This window comes from Hyperolius riggenbachi, chromosome 10, assembly GCF_040937935.1.
Source record: "Hyperolius riggenbachi isolate aHypRig1 chromosome 10, aHypRig1.pri, whole genome shotgun sequence".
In the NCBI taxonomy this organism is placed as follows: domain Eukaryota; kingdom Metazoa; phylum Chordata; class Amphibia; order Anura; family Hyperoliidae; genus Hyperolius; species Hyperolius riggenbachi.
Genome location: NC_090655.1, coordinates 69,261,960 through 69,281,335, shown reverse-complemented (window position 1 = coordinate 69,281,335; position 19,376 = coordinate 69,261,960). Strand labels below are relative to the sequence as shown.

Here is a 19,376-nt window from a genome sequence, read left to right as displayed (position 1 = left end):
CGCCAGAGACTCAGTCACGCAGAGCAGCCCGCAAGGAACGTTCCTGGCTGCCTTTAAATTCGTGACACGCACCACACACAGTGTGCAGCGCGCTTGCCTCCCCTCACCTCGCCTGGCCCAGCGCCAACCCGCACATCTGTCTTCAGAGAGGCTGCCACTTGCCGCCCTGATGGCCGTTAAGCAGCCAGGCCAGCGGCAGCACTGCTCACCGGACACCACCACCACACCAGACTGCATCAGTGCTCACTAGTGAGTGACTGCCAGCCAGCCCAGCCAGCACGGCGCACGCACAAACATCCGAGGGCTGCAGCAGGAGGAGTCTGGAGGTCTCAAGGTGGGTGGCACTGGGCAGCCAAGCCAACTGCCAACTTGAGTGATTTTTTTATTTTTTTTTAGCATGATGTGATGCTGGCAGCCTGGCACTAGTGGCCAGGCCTGAGCTGCCCTGAGGCCCCCAGCCCACCACCACCAGCCAGGCCTGAGCTGCCCTGGGGCCCCCAGCCCACCACCACCAGCCAGGCCTGAACCTGAGGCCTTCTGCCCAGCCCACCACCACCAGCCAGGCCTGAGCTGCCCTGGGACCCCCAGCCCACCACCACCAACCAGCTCTGAGCTGCCCTGGGTCCCCCAGCCCACCACCATCAGCCAGGCCTGAGGCCTCCAGCCCACCACCAGCCAGGCCTGATCTGCCCTGGGGCCCCCAGCCCACCACCACCAGCCTGACTACATATACTGGGGACAGCTATATGCCTGGCTACCTATACTGGGGACATTGGCTGTCTGTATGTGCATTAACTGGTGAAACGCTGTTTCTCATTACATGCATTTACTGGTGAAAAGATGTCTCTTATGTGCATTTACTGGTGATCCGCTGTCTCTAATTATGTGCATTTACTGGTGAAACGCTGTCTCTTATTCCGTGCATTTACTGGGGAAACGATGTCTCTCATTATGTGCATTTACTGGTGAAAGACTGTCATTACGTGCATTTACTGATGAAAAGCTGTCTCTTATGTGCATTTACTGGTGAAACGCTGTCTCTCATTACGTGCATTTACTGGTGAAAGGCTGTCTCTCATTACATGCATTTACTGGGGAAACGCTGTCTGTCATTATGGACTCTATTCATAAAAGACTTTGCGGTAAAAAAAATTTGGAGGAAAAATACCGCATCAGTATTTTAGACTTTTGTGTGCTAATTCATAACATTTTTACAGTTGCAATAAAAGGTCGGGGAAGTCCCGAACTAAACTGGCGGTGCTGCCTAAATTGATACATTTTCTCCATGCAGAGACACTGCCTCTCCTTGCCCTGAATCTTCTCTAAATCTGCCTATTAGTCTTTCTAAACAATCTATTTAATTTGTGCAGCTTAGAAGAACTTCAAGAAATGTTACACATGCAGGCTTTCTGATGTGAAATTTATCTGAAAACAGGTACCCAAGAGGTTAAAAAACACAGCCTGGGTATTCCGGAAAGCCTTTTTCATACTGCTTTAACTGCTGCTGCCTGGGAGATCTGTCCCCATTAACTTAGCTGTTATCCGCTGGCTTATCGCCTTTTCTAAACAGACGGTATTCTCCGTTACAATACCGCCTGCTCTAATCTTTATGAATTGACATGTAGTGACATGTGTTGGGATAATCACCGCAAAAGGCGGTAATTTCCCACACTGATCAGGAATTGTAGCTTTTCATGCAGAAACAGCTTTTATGAATTGACACTTTGTTAAATGGTTGGTAAAGTCAGCTGTTTTGAGCATTACTGCATGTGGGAATGCTTTATGAATAGAGGACTATGTGCATTAACTGGTGAAATGCTGTCTCTCATTACATGCATTTAATGGGGAAACGCTGTGCATTTACTGGTGAAACGCTCTCTCTCATTACGTGCATTTACTGGTGAAAGGCTGTCTCTCATTACATGCATTTACTGGGGAAACATTTTCTGTCATTATCTGCATTAACTGGTGAAACGCGGTCTCTCATAACATGCATTTACTGATGAAACGCTGTCTCTCTGTTTGCAACTCAAGAAAAAACAAGCAGCATATCTAACAGCTTAGTAGCCATATTAAATAAATATAAAAAATCAGGGGAAAGGTCAACGACCTCTAACAATTCATTAAACTCAGCAACAAGAAAAAGGACCACCTGACATCATTAATAATTCAATAGAGCAAACAAAGGAAAAATCCAGGATGTGATTGAATGCAAAATGTCTTTATTGATAGCCACTACAAATTTAAAAGCAATTAAAAGCAATAAGACCAACCTGGACCAAATAATCCCTATAACTCAATAATGTATAGAGCCCGATACCAGCACTTAGCTTGGTAAAATATATGTGTCACAGTCTGAGCTTCCTGCGATTAATAAAGCACAGTATCTGGACAAAAAATATACCAAATACTTGTAATTGTATATAAGTATACTGTGTCACAGAGAATAATTCAGACATGAAGGCACATATGGGGCAATCCCAGTATCAACAAAAAGGCCCCCCACACATAAACTGCCAGGAGAGCGCGGGCAGCGCGCGTTTCAAGCCTTCCTGGACCCTTGCGACTACTTTACATCGGTGAGCCTCCATTTAATAGCCTCCTCCTTCTGCCATATATCCCTTTTCACTGTTCTCATTTATTCGTGAGCTTAGCTCTCCTTTTTCAACCTTTTTCCTATAATTGTTGTCACATGCATTATAACACTTATATCTAGTAGTTAACCTATGTCAAGTTGCACTTTGAGCACTTTATAATTATATTAATACGCACAAGCACCTCATCAGTGGCAGTTTATGTGTGGGGGGCCTTTTTGTTGATACTGGGATTGCCCCATATGTGCCTTCATGTCTGAATTATTCTCTGCGACACAGTATACTTATATACAATTACAAGTATTTGGTATATTTTTTGTCCAGATACTGTGCTTTATTTATCGCAGGAAGCTCAGACTGTGACACATATATTTTACCAAGCTAAGTGCTGGTATCGGGCTCTATACATTATTGAGTTATAGGGATTATTTGGTCCAGGTTGGTCTTATTGCTTTTAATTGATTTTAAATTTGTAGTGGCTATCAATAAATACATTTTGCATTCAATCACATCCTGGATTTTTCCTTTGTTTGCTCTATTGAACTATTAATGATGTCAGGTGGTCCTTTTTCTTGTTGCTGAGTTTAATGAAACGCTGTCTCTCATCACGTGCATTTACTGGTGAAAGGCTGTCTCTCATTACATGCATTTACTGGTGAAACGCTGTCTCTCATTCCGTGCATTTACTGGGGAAACGGTGTCTCCCATTATGTGCATTTACTTTGAAAATGCTGTCTGTCATTATGTGCATTTACTTCATATTTTTTTATGCAACTACATTACAGTTAGCCCCGCCCACATAACATCATAATCATGCCCATTATTTCGCTGTGCGTGCAGCAAATTCACTCCCATGAGCCCCGCCTGCCAGCCCTTGTGTCCCTTTGAGCCCCCTCCCCCCCCAAAAAAAAAAATTCTGAAGCCGGAGTCACCACTGGTTAAAGGGAGCCAAGCGACAATTTTTTTTTCTGCAGTTTGTCCTGGTTTCTAATAGCTATAAGAGCTGCCATGTTACCCCCTCCCCATCTACTTGCCCTTATTTATCCAGGTGAAGGTGTGGAGATAGCATAGTGTCCAATATATTCACCCCTTTTGCTGATTAAAGCTTTTGTTTGTTCTCTGCTAATGTGTGCAATAAAATAATGACAGCAGTCCTTATCTGCCTGAAACTTTGTGCAGGCCTAGGAAGTAGGATAATAAAGGCCTCTGCTAAACTTTTAAATTTAGCAGATCCGATTTTTGAGGAGTTTTTTATTAGTCATTTTTTTGTACATCAAAGAACCCAAAAAAGAATTAAAAATTGGAAAAATGGAAATCACAAACATGGAAATTGGAAAAACTGAAAATTAAACTTGTGATTGGTCTGAAATTAATGCTGTGATCTGATTTTTTTGCAGAAAAATTCAGCATTTTCCGATTGGTCCAATGCTTTCGAGTTCTGTGATTGGGTTATAATTACTTAGTTGCGGTAAATCGGATTTCCGCAGAATTCCGATTTCCATTTTCCGATCGGAAATGCCAATAGAACGTAAGTGGAAAGGCAACTATTGCAAAACAACATGGAAATGTTTCCAGTATTACAAAATCTGCATTATACAGTCTATGTATAAATAAGGCATGTCCATTTAGTCGAGTCAGGCAAAAACCGGCGCAAGAGGTGCCGCCACAGGCCGTAATGTGGATTACAGCTATAACGACTCTCAGTCAGTAATTTGGGCACTGTCAAAAGACAAAGGCAGAATTGCCATAAACACAGCGTCTTACCCCAGAGTCCATGGCGTCCTGGCGGGGGAATAGTAATTAACACCCCCGGGACTTTTGTAGGAGCAGGGTAAGCAGTTTTTTCAGCTTTGCCCTGTGCCCAAATTTCCTGGGGCCTGAATTACATGTGCACCATTTAGGCACTGAATAAAAGTAATGGTAATGTCAACACGATGAATGAAAACATCTATCTGTCTAGTGGAGATGTTTCACCATCACCTACCTGTGATTCTTCCTATTCCTCTTTGTCTTTTTCCAGCCTCCCCAGCAACTTGCGCTCCCAGACTGTGGCCAATCAGATAGACGTCATTAAGTGTGTAGTCAATTGTTTCCTCAGAGAAAAAAAAATAAAATTCTGAGCACCTATATACCAATCGACTGACTCCAGAAGTTTATGCAAGACTCAAACAAAAGTTTTGGCTGTAGTTGCTCATTAACCAACATCCAAATACACAGACTTACCACTGCTTGCTTGATAACTTCCACTGATTATACTACATTTCCAAAACCAAATTCACAGACTTTATCTATTCATATGAAGACTCCATTAAAGCCTATTTAGAGAGGTCTAGGGCTGTTCAGAAGAGCCCTGAATTTTTGTCACTCACTAAAAGCACCTACCAGTGGCGTAGCTAAGGAGCTGTGGGCCCCGATGCAAGTTTTACAATGGGGCCCCCCAAACACTCCATACATAACAATTGATACGGTGCACCAAAACCTGCCAATGGCAACTACAGTGTCAGAGGTGCAAGAAGGGGATGGGGAGCAGTTTGTTAATAATTACCACTATTCAAAGTATCTATAGAAGTGATTATTATGAGCACAGGACCAATACAGAGCTAATACTGTAGTTGAGGGAGGGCCCTTTGGGGCCCCTCTGGCCCAAGGGCCCTGATGCGGTCGCAACCTCTGCAACCCCTATTGCTATGCCCCTGGCACCTACGAGGACCTACCGACTTAAGGCGGACCCAAACCAAACATTTTTTCAATTAAAAATATTTAGTTGCACCACTCTGACACAAAGATAAATAAACACTCCTTCAAGCCTATGAGCATTTCAATGCATGCTTTTCACCCTTTTCTTTTCATAACTAGGGTTATACAGATGGCAGCCATTACTTCTGAGCTTAGTAGGAGGTTTTAGATCATGGGTGTGTTTGTCATCAGCTACCCTCCCTCACAGGGGCGTCGTCTATGTGAAATCTCACACAAGCTGAGATCACCTCTCCTGTAACATCATCAGTAGCAGCCTTTGTTTTGTTTTTGTTTTTTATCTTCTCCACCCGTTTGCCGGATTCTGTCCCGGCAAAATGAAAGGAAGGGAGGGGTTCCTCCAATAAATGTAAAATATTTGATATTTGTGAAAATGAAAAATAATTGCAGCACGTACCACCAGATACTTTACAAATTTGGCTACTTCGGCCCCCACTACACGGACATTATTGGCAGCCTGTGAGTATGGGGCAAATGATCCTCCTTTCCAGTCCACGCAGAAACAATTCACATCGGACACATGCAGGAGAGCCTGAAACACAGAGGAACAGAGGGTGAGAACTCTGGAGGGTGAGAGCATGGCATAGACACATGCGGGGCTGGCACCACCATATGGTCAAAGGGGCCCCAGCATCTATAGGCGTCCACAAGTGTCCACCACCACCCCAAAGGCCTCCCTCCCCCAGCCTTACAGAGGCAGTTGGGACAGGCATATTCTCCTCCTCCAACCCGGAGGTGCTGCAGGTCCATCTTCCTCCAATGGAGTGTTGGTCCTTCTCCATTTGGGCTCTAGTGCCCAATGTGAGAAGAGGGTGCAGAGCAGCAGCACTAAAGAGGAGACAGATGGGACCTGCAGCGGTGGTGAGTGTGCTGCTGCCTGTCACCCACTGCCTCCGTAATGCTGGGGGGGGGTGTAAGTAGCACAACTGGCTACAATAATACTGGGAAGAGGGGGTTGTTAGGAGTATATCTGGCCACTATACTGGGGGCAGGGAGAAGGATCACATCTGGCTATTAAATGGGGGAGGTGGTCGTCAGGGGCACATCTGACTACTATACTGGGTGGAGGAGGGTGAGTGTCAGGAGGGTCCCAGGCTACTTTCGCCCCAGGCCCCATTGTAGCTAGAGCCAGCCCTGACTACACACATGACACACACCTTACACATATCCACCAGCCATTCCTTGTTACCCGTCTCCAGGAAGCCGTGGATTATGAAGATGGTCTTCCGGCTGCTATTAAAGTTGGTAGTACCGACTGTGGAAACATTGGAGGCCCTGACCACCTGGAGGAGCGATAAAAATGAAATCAAAATTAAAAAGGAACTAATGCATCCATCAATTCTGCTCTTCAAGTGAACCTGTCATAATGTGAATATACAACAGAAGACCGAGAGCTCAATATAGTGTAGTATGTACTGGATTATGGAGGAAATAATGAATCGTAAGTAATATACTTACAAACCTGGGTTACCCCTGAGGTAACCACTGTATAGGCAGGTGGGGAGATTAGGCCTGTCATAATGTGAAGTCAGTCACTGCTACAGACAACTTTAGAGGCTGTTGTCTGGATGGACACAGAGACTAAATGGACACAGAGACTTCTAACGTCACGAGCTGCGTGCTTGTTTTGAGGAATTGACTCACCAAGTTTCGATATGAAGTTTCAGTTCATATCAAAGGGTCACTGTCATGTTTCACACAAGGCTACTGTAATGCAGAGTATAGGGGTCCTCGCTGAGTCAAAGAGGTGTAGACTACAAAGGGGCCCAGTGCTGGAACGTTGGACTACAGGAGGAAGGAGAATAGGGGAAGTCTCTGGAACATACAGAGGATTCCCACTAATGACCAGGGGCATAACTACAAGTCATTGGGGCTCCAGGAAAACTTTGATACAACCCCTCCCCCCCCCCCCAATGTTCACACTCCTTCCGTGCCATAAAAGGGTCATAAAACAGGTGTGGCCATCCTAATCTGCACACTCATAACAATTGTAGCCTTAAAAATCAGTGGCGTTTTTAGGCATAGGCAGTACAGACCATTGCCTGGAGCGCCATTGGTCCTGGGGGGCTCCATGTTTCTGGATTAAGCCCCTCCCCCGTAATGAAGACCCGCATTGGATTCGGACTTAGCCACACAAGGCATAACTAAAATTCATGGGGGCCCCAGGGAAACTCTAATGGGGCCCCCCAATGTTCACACTCCTTCTGTGCCATAAAAGGGTCATAAAACAGGTGTGGCCATCATAATCTTCACACCCATAACAACTGTAGCCTCAAGAACACCTGATTTGAAGTATAGTCCGCTGTATTGGAGGAAGGGAAGGTTAGTAATTGTGCCCCCACAGCTCTGGGCCCTCCTGCGAAGCTGCCCCCCTCTGGGTAGGCCCCTGCTAATGAGGTATCTAACTTTGTTATTTTATAAAACTCACTTTAGGAATAGTGATGATCATAATCTGCTAATTAGGATTATGCAAAATTAAACACAACATTTCTGTAACGATTGATGCCAGCAAGAACAGATTTTCTGATTATTGGTGATCTGCAGTATCACCAATAATACAGATGTTATACCTGATTATGTGGTGATCTGCAGAATCACCAGTTATACAAGTATAGCAAGACACACAGGACACTCAGGTGTAAGATAAGTGTTAGGTGTAAGATAAGTGTTTGGTGCAACAGTAAATATTAATAGAGATACCCACTATCCCAGAGGAGCTGGTAGAAGGAGGTATCTCTAAAGAACACAGTAATCAGTACTCCAGCAGGCTGGAGACACAGAGGAGTAGTGATAGGTTGACCCGAGGAGCGTGTGATGCACAGTAAGACAATGTAGAGTGATCACTCGAGGAGGGAGTGATTCAGACTGTACTGCAGCAGGTGATCCCCTAAGGGGCAGGAGATTCAGACAGTACTGTAATAACTAGTCACCTGAGGAGCAGGTGATTAAGACTGTACTGCAGCTATCTGCTATCTACCTGAGGAGCAGGTGATTAAGACTGTACTGCAGCTATCTACCTGAGGAGCAGGTGATTCAGACTATATTGCAGCTATCAACCTGAGGAGCAGGTGATTCAGACTATACTGCAGCTATCAACCTGAGGAGCAGGTGATTACTAAACTGAGAGTCCCTCACCAGGACTAAGCTCCCTGGTGAGGGCAGAAGAGTCAGACAAGCAGGTTCGGCAACACACGGACAGATACGGTACAAAGGTAGAAGACAGAATCAGAGTGAGGGATAAGCTAAGTCGGCAACTGGATCAGATAGGCAAAGGCACAGAATCACAAGACAGAAGAGTAGTCAAGGCTAGCAGAGGGTCATAACAAATAATAAAATTCAATTAGTACTTTAAGCTATCAACAGAATCTGGCTAAGTGTGGATCCCCAGCTCCTGCTGGTTCTAGCACACTTTCGGATCTGACTATGGGTCTGAGTGCTAACACGTAGCATATGCAACAGCAGACGAGGAACAACTGACAGGCATGTTCTATATATACTGGGAGCGCTCCTTAGCACCGCCCCAGTCACTCAGCCAATCAGGATCAGTGTTAGAGTCAGCTGACCTGCTGATCAGCTGACTCCCCTTCTGCTTGCATAAAGATCCTGTCTGACCTCAGTCTATGTGCGACTGCGGGACCAGGCAAAGTTTCATCATGTAACAATGCGGCGAAGGCCGCTGGCTGAGACGCGGGGACAGCCGCCATGCCGCTCAGCGCTGCGGCGGCCTCCCCCTCATTCACCACAGTCCCAGGCACAATTCCTTCATGTACCTACGCGGCGGCAACCGCCGGCTGAGACGTGGAGATAGCCGCCATGCCGCTCCCTGTTGAGGCGGCATCTCCGCTATCCCTTACAGTACCCCCTCCCCCCCCCCCTTAAGAGTGGACTCCGGATGCTTCTTACACGGCTTTTCAGGGTATCGCTCATGAAACTCTCTTTTCAGATCCTCGGCATGCATGCGGTACTCCGAAACCCAAGTTCTCTCCTCTAGACCATACCCCTTCCAATGGACCAGGTACTGTACAGAATTCTGCACTAATCGAGAATCCAAAATGTTCTCGATCTCATACTCAGGTTGATCGTCAATCATCACAGGGGGGGGGGGGGGGAGAGCAATCCACAATCCACATTCAACAAGGAAACATGAAATGATCTCACACCTCTCATGCTGGCTGGGAGATCGATCATATATGTCACATCATTAATTCTTTTGGACACCGGGTATGGGCCTACAAATCTGGGTCCCAACTTGGGTGATGGTTCTTTTAGCACCAGATGCTGAGTAGACACCCACACCATGTCTCCTGCAGAAAACTTCCATTCAACAGACCGCCTTTTATCTGCCTGTTTTTTCTGCATCTGAAAGGCTTTTCCCAGATTCCTTTTTACCAGCACCCAGACTTCCTTCAATGCCCTTTGCCAATCCTCTAGAGCCGGGAAAGGGGAGGATGCCACAGGTAAAGGAGAGAATTTGGGAGATCTCCGAGACTACCTGAAAAGGAAAAAAAACCTGAAGAAGAACTCTTCAGGTTATTATGCACAAATTCCGCAAAAGGCAAGAACTTCACCCAGTATGACTGGGCATCTGCCACATAACACCTGAGAAATTGCTCCAGGGACTGGTAACTCTCTCGGTCTGTCTGTTGGTCTGTGGGTGGTAGCCTGATGAAAATGACAAGTCCATACCGATCTGTTGGCAAAAGGCTCTCCAGAATTTAGACACAAACTGGACTCCCCTATCTGACAGCACATTCTCCGGAATGCCATGCAGCTGGAAAATGTGCTGGATGAAGAGATCCGCCAATTCCTGAGCCGAGGGGAGTCCTTTCAATGGGACGAAATTAGCCATTTTACTGAACCTATCAACTACCACCCAGATGACCGTCTTGCCCTCAGACCTGGGGAGTTATCCTACAAAGTCCATAGACAAATGAGTCCATGGTTCACTTGGCACTGGCAACGGTTGTAGCGTACCTACTGGTGCTTGACGAGAGGGCTTATTTCTGGCACACACAGAGCACTCTCTCACATACTCCTTGCAATCAAGTGCCAAAGAAGGCCAATATACACATCTGGCCAGTAGATCCTGATTTCGAGCAGCCCCGGGATGCCCTGCATTCTTATGGGCGTGAAACAACTGTAGGAGTTGTAAGCGAAAGGGAAGTAGCACAAACAGTACCCCCTCGGGCTTCCCTTCTGGGATATCCTGCTGGTAGGGCCCTAAGGTCAGCGCCCAATCCTGCCAGGTTTCCGTGGCGGCCACCACCAATCTTTGAGGCAAAATGGTCTCAGGGGTTGTTCTGCCCCTTCAAGCCAGTGACGCCATTCCTCAAAGGCTAACTTAATGGCCAAGAGCTCCCGATTGCCGATATCGTAGTTCCTCTCGGCTGGAGAGAACCTACGAGAAAAGAAGGCACAGGGATGCAGTTTACCTTGAAGGCCACAGCGCTGAGACAGCACATCCCCAACCCCAATCTCAGATGCATCCACCTCAACGATGAAGGGGAAGGTGACATCTACGTGTCTCAAAATGGGAGCAGAACAAAATAACCTTTTCAATGTAGCAAAGGCAGACTGTGCCTCTGCTGACCAATGGTAAGTGTCAGCCCGTTTTTTGGTGAGGTTGGTAAGGGGTGACACCACAGAAGAAAATCCTTTGATAAACTTCCTGTAGTAATTGGCGAAGCCCAGAAACCTTAGGAGTGCCGTCAATCCTACGGGTTGAGGCCACTCCAATACAGCAGAAACTTTTTCAGGGTCCATGGAGAAACCCGAAGTGGAAATAATATATCCCAAAAAAGGGACTTTAGTGACTTCGAAGAGGCACTTCTCTAATTTTGCATACAAGGAGTTCTGCCTCAATTTTCTTAACACAAACTTCACGTGCTTCCGATGTTCTGTCAGATTGGGTGAGAAAATCAGTATATCGTCCAGATACACTAACACAAATTTTCCCAGAACTTCTCTGAAAACCTCGTTGATTAACTCTTGGAAGACGGCAGGGGCATTACACAACCCGAAGGGCATGACCAGATACTCGTAGTGCCCGTCAGGCGTGTTGAATGCCGTCTTCCATTCATCACCATCCCTAATGCTTACAAGGTTGTATGCCCCTCGTAAGTCCAACCTAGAAAAAATACTGGCATTGGTAACTTGGGCAAACAAATCGTCGATCAACGGCAGTGGATAACGATTCTTCATTGTGATCTTATTCAACCCCCGATAGTCAATACAGGGTCGAAGCCCACCGTCCTTTTTCTGTACAAAAAAGAACCCAGCCCCAGCAGGTGACCAGGAAGGACGGATAAAGCCCTTGGCCAAGTTTTCCTTAATGTATTCCTGCATTGCCAGCTTCTCTGGCCCCGACAGATTATAAAGATGACCTCTAGGGGGCATACAACCTGATCTCAGCTCTATGGGACAGTCAAAATTCCGGTGTGGCGGGAGTTTATCTGCTGATTTGGGGCAAAACACGTCAGAAAATTCTGCGTACTGCACTGGCACTCCTTTCACCTGAACCTTGGTGGCACAAACAGCAACTTTCTCAAAACAATGATGATGACAATGGGCTGACCAGCTCTGTAGCTGACCTGAGGCCCAGTCAATCTGAGGGGAGTGAAGTTGCAACCAAGGCATACCGAGGATTATGGTAGAAGTTGCCATTTTCAAGACAAAGAACTGTAGTTTCTCCTTATGTAGAACCCCTATTTCACACAATAACAAGGGCGTCTGGGAAAGAGGCTGTCTACATTGTAACGGAGAGTCATCTACTGCCGTGATCAGAATCTGACGGTCTAACGGGAGTAAGGGAATCCCCAATTTTTTGACAAAGTCATAATCTATAAAATTGGCTGCAGAACCTGAGTCTACAAATGCTTCTGTGGGCGTGGCCCGACCCTCCCAGGTAATGGAGCAGGGAAGGAGCAAGCGATTATTGTTTAGAGGTACAGATGGCTCGCCTAAGGTATTACCTCTGACTACACCTAGGCGGCAGCGTTTCCCGACTTTTTAGGACAATTCTGGACAATGTGACCCTCCTCAGCACAATATAGACATAGTCTCTCTGACCTTCTGCGATTCTTTTCCACTTGGGTTAACCTAGAATGACCGATTTGCATCGGCTCATCTTGTGATGACAGAGGTGGAAAAGAGGCGTAGGAAATAGATCTTAAAGTGGACCCAAATTAAAAATACAAGATTTCAGAAATAAAATCTATTTTCTAAATTATAATAATAAATAGCAGCCTTTTTTCAGCTGCATGATGACAAATATAAAATATTTTACATTTATTGGAGGAACCCCTCCCTTCCTTTCAAATTGCCGGGATTTTTCCGGCAAACTGGTGGAGTAGATGGTGTCCGGCAATGGAGGAATTGCTAATGGCTGCCCCCAGTATAACCCTAGCTATGAAAAGAGAAGGGTGAAAAGCATGCACTGAAATGATCATAGGTTTGAAGGAGTGTTTATTTATCTTTGTATGTGTCAGAGTGGTGCAACTAAATATTTTTAATTAAAACATTTTTTACTTTGGGTCCACTTTAAAGCGTTTTTCCCCACGGGTTAGCTTTTGATAACGAATGCGGCGATCATTCCGCCCGGCCAATAAAATTGCCTCGTCCAGGGATTTAGGCTCAGGATGCCCTAGCATCAAATCAGAAACTGCATCGGACAACCCTGACAGGAAACAATCTAATAAGGCATACGTTCCCCATCTAGCTGACACAGCCCACCTCCTAAACTCTGCGGCATAATTCTCCACCGGATTAAGACCTTGCCTGAGAGTCTTTAGCTTCCTCTCAGCCGTAATAGCCATCGTAGATAACGGCCATGGCCTTAAAGAACTCCTGAACTGAGGATAAGGCCTCATGCTCTGCATGCAGACCATATGCCCATATTTGTGAATCTCCTGTCAAAAGCGTCTTTATAAATGTTACCCTCTGGTTCTCAGATCCTGACAGATTAGGCCTTAACTCAAAATAGGATAACACACGATTTCTAAAATTCTGAAAGTCAGATCTATGTCCAAAAAACTTCTCTGGTACGGGCATACGAAAGTCCGTTACTGGAGGGGATCGCACTGCATCAATAGTCGTTTGAAGTACCTAAACCGTCCCAGACAGTTGGGTATTCTGAGTCTGATGGGTACCGATAACTCCGGTAAGATCATTTACCGCAGTGGTCAGGACTTCAACTTGACTACGTAGTGCGTCCATATTGTTTGGTCTGCTGTTCTGTAACGATTGGTGTCAGCAAGAACAGATTTTCTGATTATTGGTGATTTGCAGTATCGCCAATAATACAGATGTTATACCTGATTATGTGGTGATCTGCAGAATCACCAATAATACAAGTATAGCAAGACACACAGGACACACAGGTGTAAGATAGTGTTTGGTGCAACAGTAAATATTGATAGAGATACCCACTATCCCAGAGGAGCTGGTAAAAGGGGGTATCGCTAAAGAACACCATAATCAGTACTCCAGCAGGCTGGAGACACAGAGGAGTAGTGATAGGTTCACCCGAGGAGCGGGTGATGCACAGTAAGACAATGTAGAGTGATCACTCGAGGAGCAAGTGATTCAGACTGCACTGCAGCAGGTGATCCCCTGAGGGGCAAGAGATTCAGACAGTACTGTAATAGCTAGTCACCTGAGGAGCCGGTGATTAAGACTGTACTGCAGCTATCAACCTGAGGAGCAGGTGATTAAGACTGTACTGCAGCTATCAACCTGAGGAGCAGGTGATTAAGACTGTACTGCAGCTATCTACCTGAGGAGCAGGTGATTCAGACTATACTGCAGCTATCAACCTGAGGAGCAGGTGATTCAGACTATACTGCAGCTATCAACCTGAGGAGCAGGTGATTACTAAACTGAGAGTCCCTCACCAGGACTTTCGGATCTGACTATGGGTCTGAGTGCTAACACGTAGAATATGCAACAGCAGACGAGGAACAACTGACAGGCATGTTCTATATATACTGGGAGCGCTCCTTAGCACCGCCCCAGTCACTCAGCCAATCAGGATCAGTGTTGAAGTCAGCTGACCTGCTGTTCAGCTGACTCCCCTTCTGCTTGCATAAAGATCCTGTCTGACCTCAGTCTATGTGCGACTGAGGGACCAGGCAAAGTTCCATCATGTAACAATGCGGCGAAGGCCGCTGACTGAGACGCGGGGACAGCCGCCATGCCGCTCAGCGCTGCGGCGGCCTCCCCCTCATTCACCACAGTCCCAGGCACAATTCCTTCATGTACCTGCGCGGCGGCAACCGCCGGCTGAGACGTGGAGATAGCCTCTGTTGAGGCGGCATCTCCGCTATCCCTTACAATTTCGCAATTACAGCCATATGTAATTAGGATTTGGAAAATCAATTGATTTCACGTAAATTATTCGTAGTTTTGTGAATTTTGCTATTGTCAACAATAGAATATATTAAATATTTAAATATAATATTAAAATATATTAAATGGACACCATTTTTTTTTCAAAAACACCTTGTAGTTTTTGAGAAAATTGAATTAAAAAATGTAAGAGAAAAATTATTTTTAAACTCAGCAAAATGTCATTTTAAAATTGAAATTACGCAAAATTATGTGAAATTGCAAAATTATGGTTCCTAATTATGGTAACATAATTATGATTTTTTTCCCCTGAAATTGTAATTGTAAATTATGATGAAAAATTTGCCAAATATGCAACATTTGGCACTCATCACTATTCAGGAGTCCTAACATGGTCATGCTGCGAATGCATATTTGCACAGGATTTCATAGATATTCTTCACTGATACAGTAAAAAAAATGGATCCTTGTGGTCTCTGCTTATCTCTTAAAATGACACTGAAGCAAAACAAATAAAAAATGATATAATGAATTGTATGTGTAGTGTGAATTATTAATAGTGTTGGGCCGAACAGTTCGCCTGGCGAACCTCTCTGGGCCTCTTACTACTTCCGGGTCGCAATGACCCAGAGTAGTACGCCTGCGCTGCCCGGCGGAGCGCGTCCTAGATCGCGCTCCTGTTGCCGGGCGCTCTGCGCATGAGCGTGACGTCACTCATGACGTCACGCACATGCGCAGAGAGTGCCCGGCAACGGGAGCGCGATCTAGGACGCGCTCCGCCGGGCAGCGCAGGCGTACTACTCCGGGTCATTGCGACCCGGAAGTAGTAAGAGGCCCATGAATTTAGAGATGTTCGCCGGCGAACGGTTCGGGAACCGTTCGCCACATCTCTAATTATTAATAGATTATTAGTAGCAAAGAAAATAGTCTCACATTTTTATTTTCAGTTACGGTATATAACTTTTTTAAATAACATCATAGCAACATTGCGAAACTATGGAGCCTCACCACTGCATGTATCTTCCTCCCCACCCATTCCAGGAGTCCAGATCATCTGACTTTCCTCAGGACGACCTTTCCCAATCATAGATCTGATGTTTATATCAAATCTAATGTCTACATAACGGCAAGTACCTTACAGTATAGCACTGGAAAGCCCCCTGGAGCTACCTCTGCCCATTACTAACTGTGAAACCAAATGCCTCTAATCCCAGTCTAGAGTTTTTAGAGTTTTGGGGGAACCAGCTATGTTTTTGGAATGCGGAAGGAAACCAGAGAGCCCTGAGGACTAAGGAAAGCCAGATATAAAATAACCAACTTTACCATGTTACATACCTCCTTCTAAGCCAAGCATTCAAATTAGGAGAAAACTTACCTGAAAGCGATTAAGATTCTCTCTGGTGAAAAGCAGAAAGCGGGTCCTGACCATCTCTGGTGGCCATGGAAACAGACCGATGGGCCTCTCTGGGGTGAATCCATAAGGAGGACAGTTGGAGAAACATCCCAGCTCCCCATAGCACATCTCAGTGCAAAGTTTCAAAGCTGTACATAGAATAAACAATCTCAGCTTGATGCAAAAAATATATGAACTTGCAGATTTGCCCATCTTCTCCAATAAAAACACATATCACCCCACCAGAAAAGGTTAGATAAATGTTGGTTTATTTAGTCTGGAGCAGTGGCGTAGCTAAGGAGCAGTGGGTCCCAGTGCAAGCTTTACATTGAGGCCCCCCAACCACTCGTTATATAACAATTGATACGGCGCACCAAAACCTGCCAAGGTCATCCACAGTGTCAGAGGTGTAAGAAGGGGATGGGGAACAGTTTGTTAATGATTACTACTATTCAAAGCATCTATAGAAGTAATTATTACCACCACATGACCAATAAACAGCTAATACTTTGGTTGAGAAAGAGCCCCACGGGGCCCCTCTGGGCCAAGGGCCCCGATGCGGTCGCTACTTCTGCAACCCCTATTGCTACACCACTGGTCTGGAGAAAAGACACCTAAAGCTACCTTTACATGCTGGTCTGAACTTGGGCGTGGCGGATGATAATGGCCACCATTGCAGAGTATAGGATGTCAGACCAGCATGTGTACAATGGCCATATGATGATCGCTAAAGATCTTTAACGATGCCGATGGCCAAGCACCGCATGACAGAAGTGTTCTCATCGCTCCCTCGCCCACTGGAAGCTGCTCCATCGCACACTCCTCATTGTGTCTCTCAGAGCCGGGACAAGGTCCTCCAGCTCCCAAGGCTGAGATACCAAATTGCGCCCCTCCATCCCTCCCACCCCAGCCGTCACACACTGACTGCTAATAGACTAAAAGGCGCCCCAGGGCCCACAAGACCTCAATCTCTAGCTATCTTTTCTTGTTTATCTCTGCTTCAAACACAATAGGGGAATAATAGCAGGCTGAGTTGTGCGTCCCTCTTACACAGCGTCCCATGGCTGGAGCCTCTCTCGCCTCTGCCTCGGCCTGGCCCTGCTCTCTCTGTCCCCTTCACATAGCAACAGACGTGTCATCAGCCAGAAGGCTGTGCAAAGTAATAGGGAACATGATCTACGCATGGAGGAAAAAAGTTTTTGCCTTAATTTATTTCTGTACAGTAAAGGTGGCCAAACATTTAGTGATGCTGTGAGCCGATCGACCTCCCGATTCAATAATTTTATCAAACCGGATGCAAATTGGTGCCGCAACATGTCGGTCCGATCAATGATTCGACCGATATATTCCAACATGCTCAGTCAAAAGTGCTTGATCAGATGCTTGGTGGTATGTCACGATGACCAATGCACATGACAATCCCCCGCTGTCCCCCCAAGTGTAAAATGTCCCCCCTGGTCAGGGGCATAACTAGAAATCACTGGGCCCCCCTGTAAAACTTTGGATGGGGCCCCCTCTCCCTGCTTTCTGCACAGGTAAACTGAGAACCAATGTTATTCAGTTGGAGGGTACACACTTGGATGTGTTTACCCCATGCAGATAAAAACGGACAGCAGTGAAGCACTGCACACATTTTCTCAATTACATTCGCTTCTGTGATAAAACGTGCATGTTTTCACACATACAGACACACGTGGTGTGCAGAAAACACATACAGAAATCGACACACAAGTGTGCTGACAGCCGCAGCTTATTATACTCACTTTCTCCATCTCTGATGGAGCAGAACTGGCTCTGCAGACTCCTCCAGCATCACTACAGTACAGAACACTTGGGGAGGGGTAGAGAGGTTGGGGGCAGGACGCTGTATACAAAAGCCTTCTACACTTTGAATAGGAACTGTCTACAAATCTTTGCAAAAGTTTGTATGATTCCTAATCAGTGGATGAGCAGATGTAGTCATTAGAACAATTGTGCAGAGAGCAGATAGTTTTTGTTTTTTTAACTCTACGTCCCCTTTGTCAGTCTCTCAAGACAGGGAAAAGAAACTTCTTCCCCACGGGCTCCCCCTGTGGTTTCTGGACCCCCTGCCGCCCCCCTTCCAGGGTGTATTGTTTTGCCCCTGCCCCTGGTAACTGTGCTGTATAAATCCTCAACTGTCCCACTGACGTGACTCCTGGCATCCTCCGCTGTCATCCCAATTACCGAGTGCCTATACCAAGCACCAGGCGTGAAGGATGCCAGAAGTTGCGCCAGTGAGAATTTACACATTACTCCGGGGGGGGGGGGGGGGCAGTGAAGTGGCAGAGGTGGGGTCGTTAGGCTGATTCCATCAGGAATCACTCTGCAGTATATGGGCAGGCAACAAATCCCTCTCTGATCAGATTTTATCAAAAAGAAATCAGCCTCTGTTAGTCACATGGGGCGCCAATGAGGAAGTACAGTGCAGAAATACAGCACGGACAGTCAGTGGGCAGCAAGACAGATAAAGTATAAATGTATGGGCAGGGGGGCTCTAGCAGGAATTGTATAAATTAGTACACTCCAGTGAAGAAACGACACTTGGCACACAGCTGGTTACGTGGGGGGTACAGCTAGCTCCAATATACCTGCATTAAGCATCACCCATTCAGCAGCACCCAACAGTTAGCTCACAGTCCAAACATTGGGAAGTGCAGCAAGCTTTGGGGTAGTGCAGAGCACAAATTCAAATGCAAAGTACACACAGAGAACGCTGTGCACCTTCCTTCAGTATGTTTATTATTTCCGTTTCACAGCCAACAGCCAGCATGGATGACATTTGGAAAAAAGGAATTGCCAAACCTGGATCGATGAGGGTGCCGGGGTGAGCAGGGAAGAGGTGACCGGGGGATGTGTCCACACATCCCCCGGTCACCTCTTCCCTGCTCACCCCGGCACCCTCATCGATCCAGGTTTGGCAATTCCTTTTTTCCAAATGTCATCCATGCTGGCTGTTGGCTGTGAAACGGAAATAATAAACATACTGAAGGAAGGTGCACAGCGTTCTCTGTGTGTACATTGTATAAATTAGGCAGCACTCAGTAGAGATGGCCCGTACGATACGCCCGGCGGGTAGTTCGCACAGATATAAGCTACCTGCGGCGGGTAGCGAATACATAGCACGTTCAAACCCACCTCCTATACCTCGTCATTGGGCTAAACTTTGACCCTCTACATCACAATCAGCAGACACATGGCAGCCAATTAGGCTGCACTAACCCACGGACCCCCGCCCCCCCCCCCCCCCCCCCCCCCTATAAAAACACCAC

At 46.3% G+C, this 19,376-nt stretch overlaps 1 protein-coding gene across 1 annotated transcript in view; it reads right to left on the bottom strand.

Annotated features, from left to right (window-relative positions):
- Nucleotides 1-19,376, bottom strand: part of LOC137536619 (pancreatic lipase-related protein 2-like) — a 71,350-nt gene that overhangs the window by 46,879 nt on the left and 5,095 nt on the right. The window contains exons 2-5 of the mRNA XM_068258873.1: nt 16,069-16,235; nt 6,506-6,631; nt 5,746-5,880; nt 4,579-4,687 (exon numbers count right to left, since the gene is read on the bottom strand). Of these exons, the coding sequence (XP_068114974.1) occupies nt 4,579-4,687; nt 5,746-5,880; nt 6,506-6,631; nt 16,069-16,215 (517 nt within the window). The 5' untranslated portion in view covers nt 16,216-16,235. The remainder of the gene's footprint in view (nt 1-4,578; nt 4,688-5,745; nt 5,881-6,505; nt 6,632-16,068; nt 16,236-19,376) is intronic.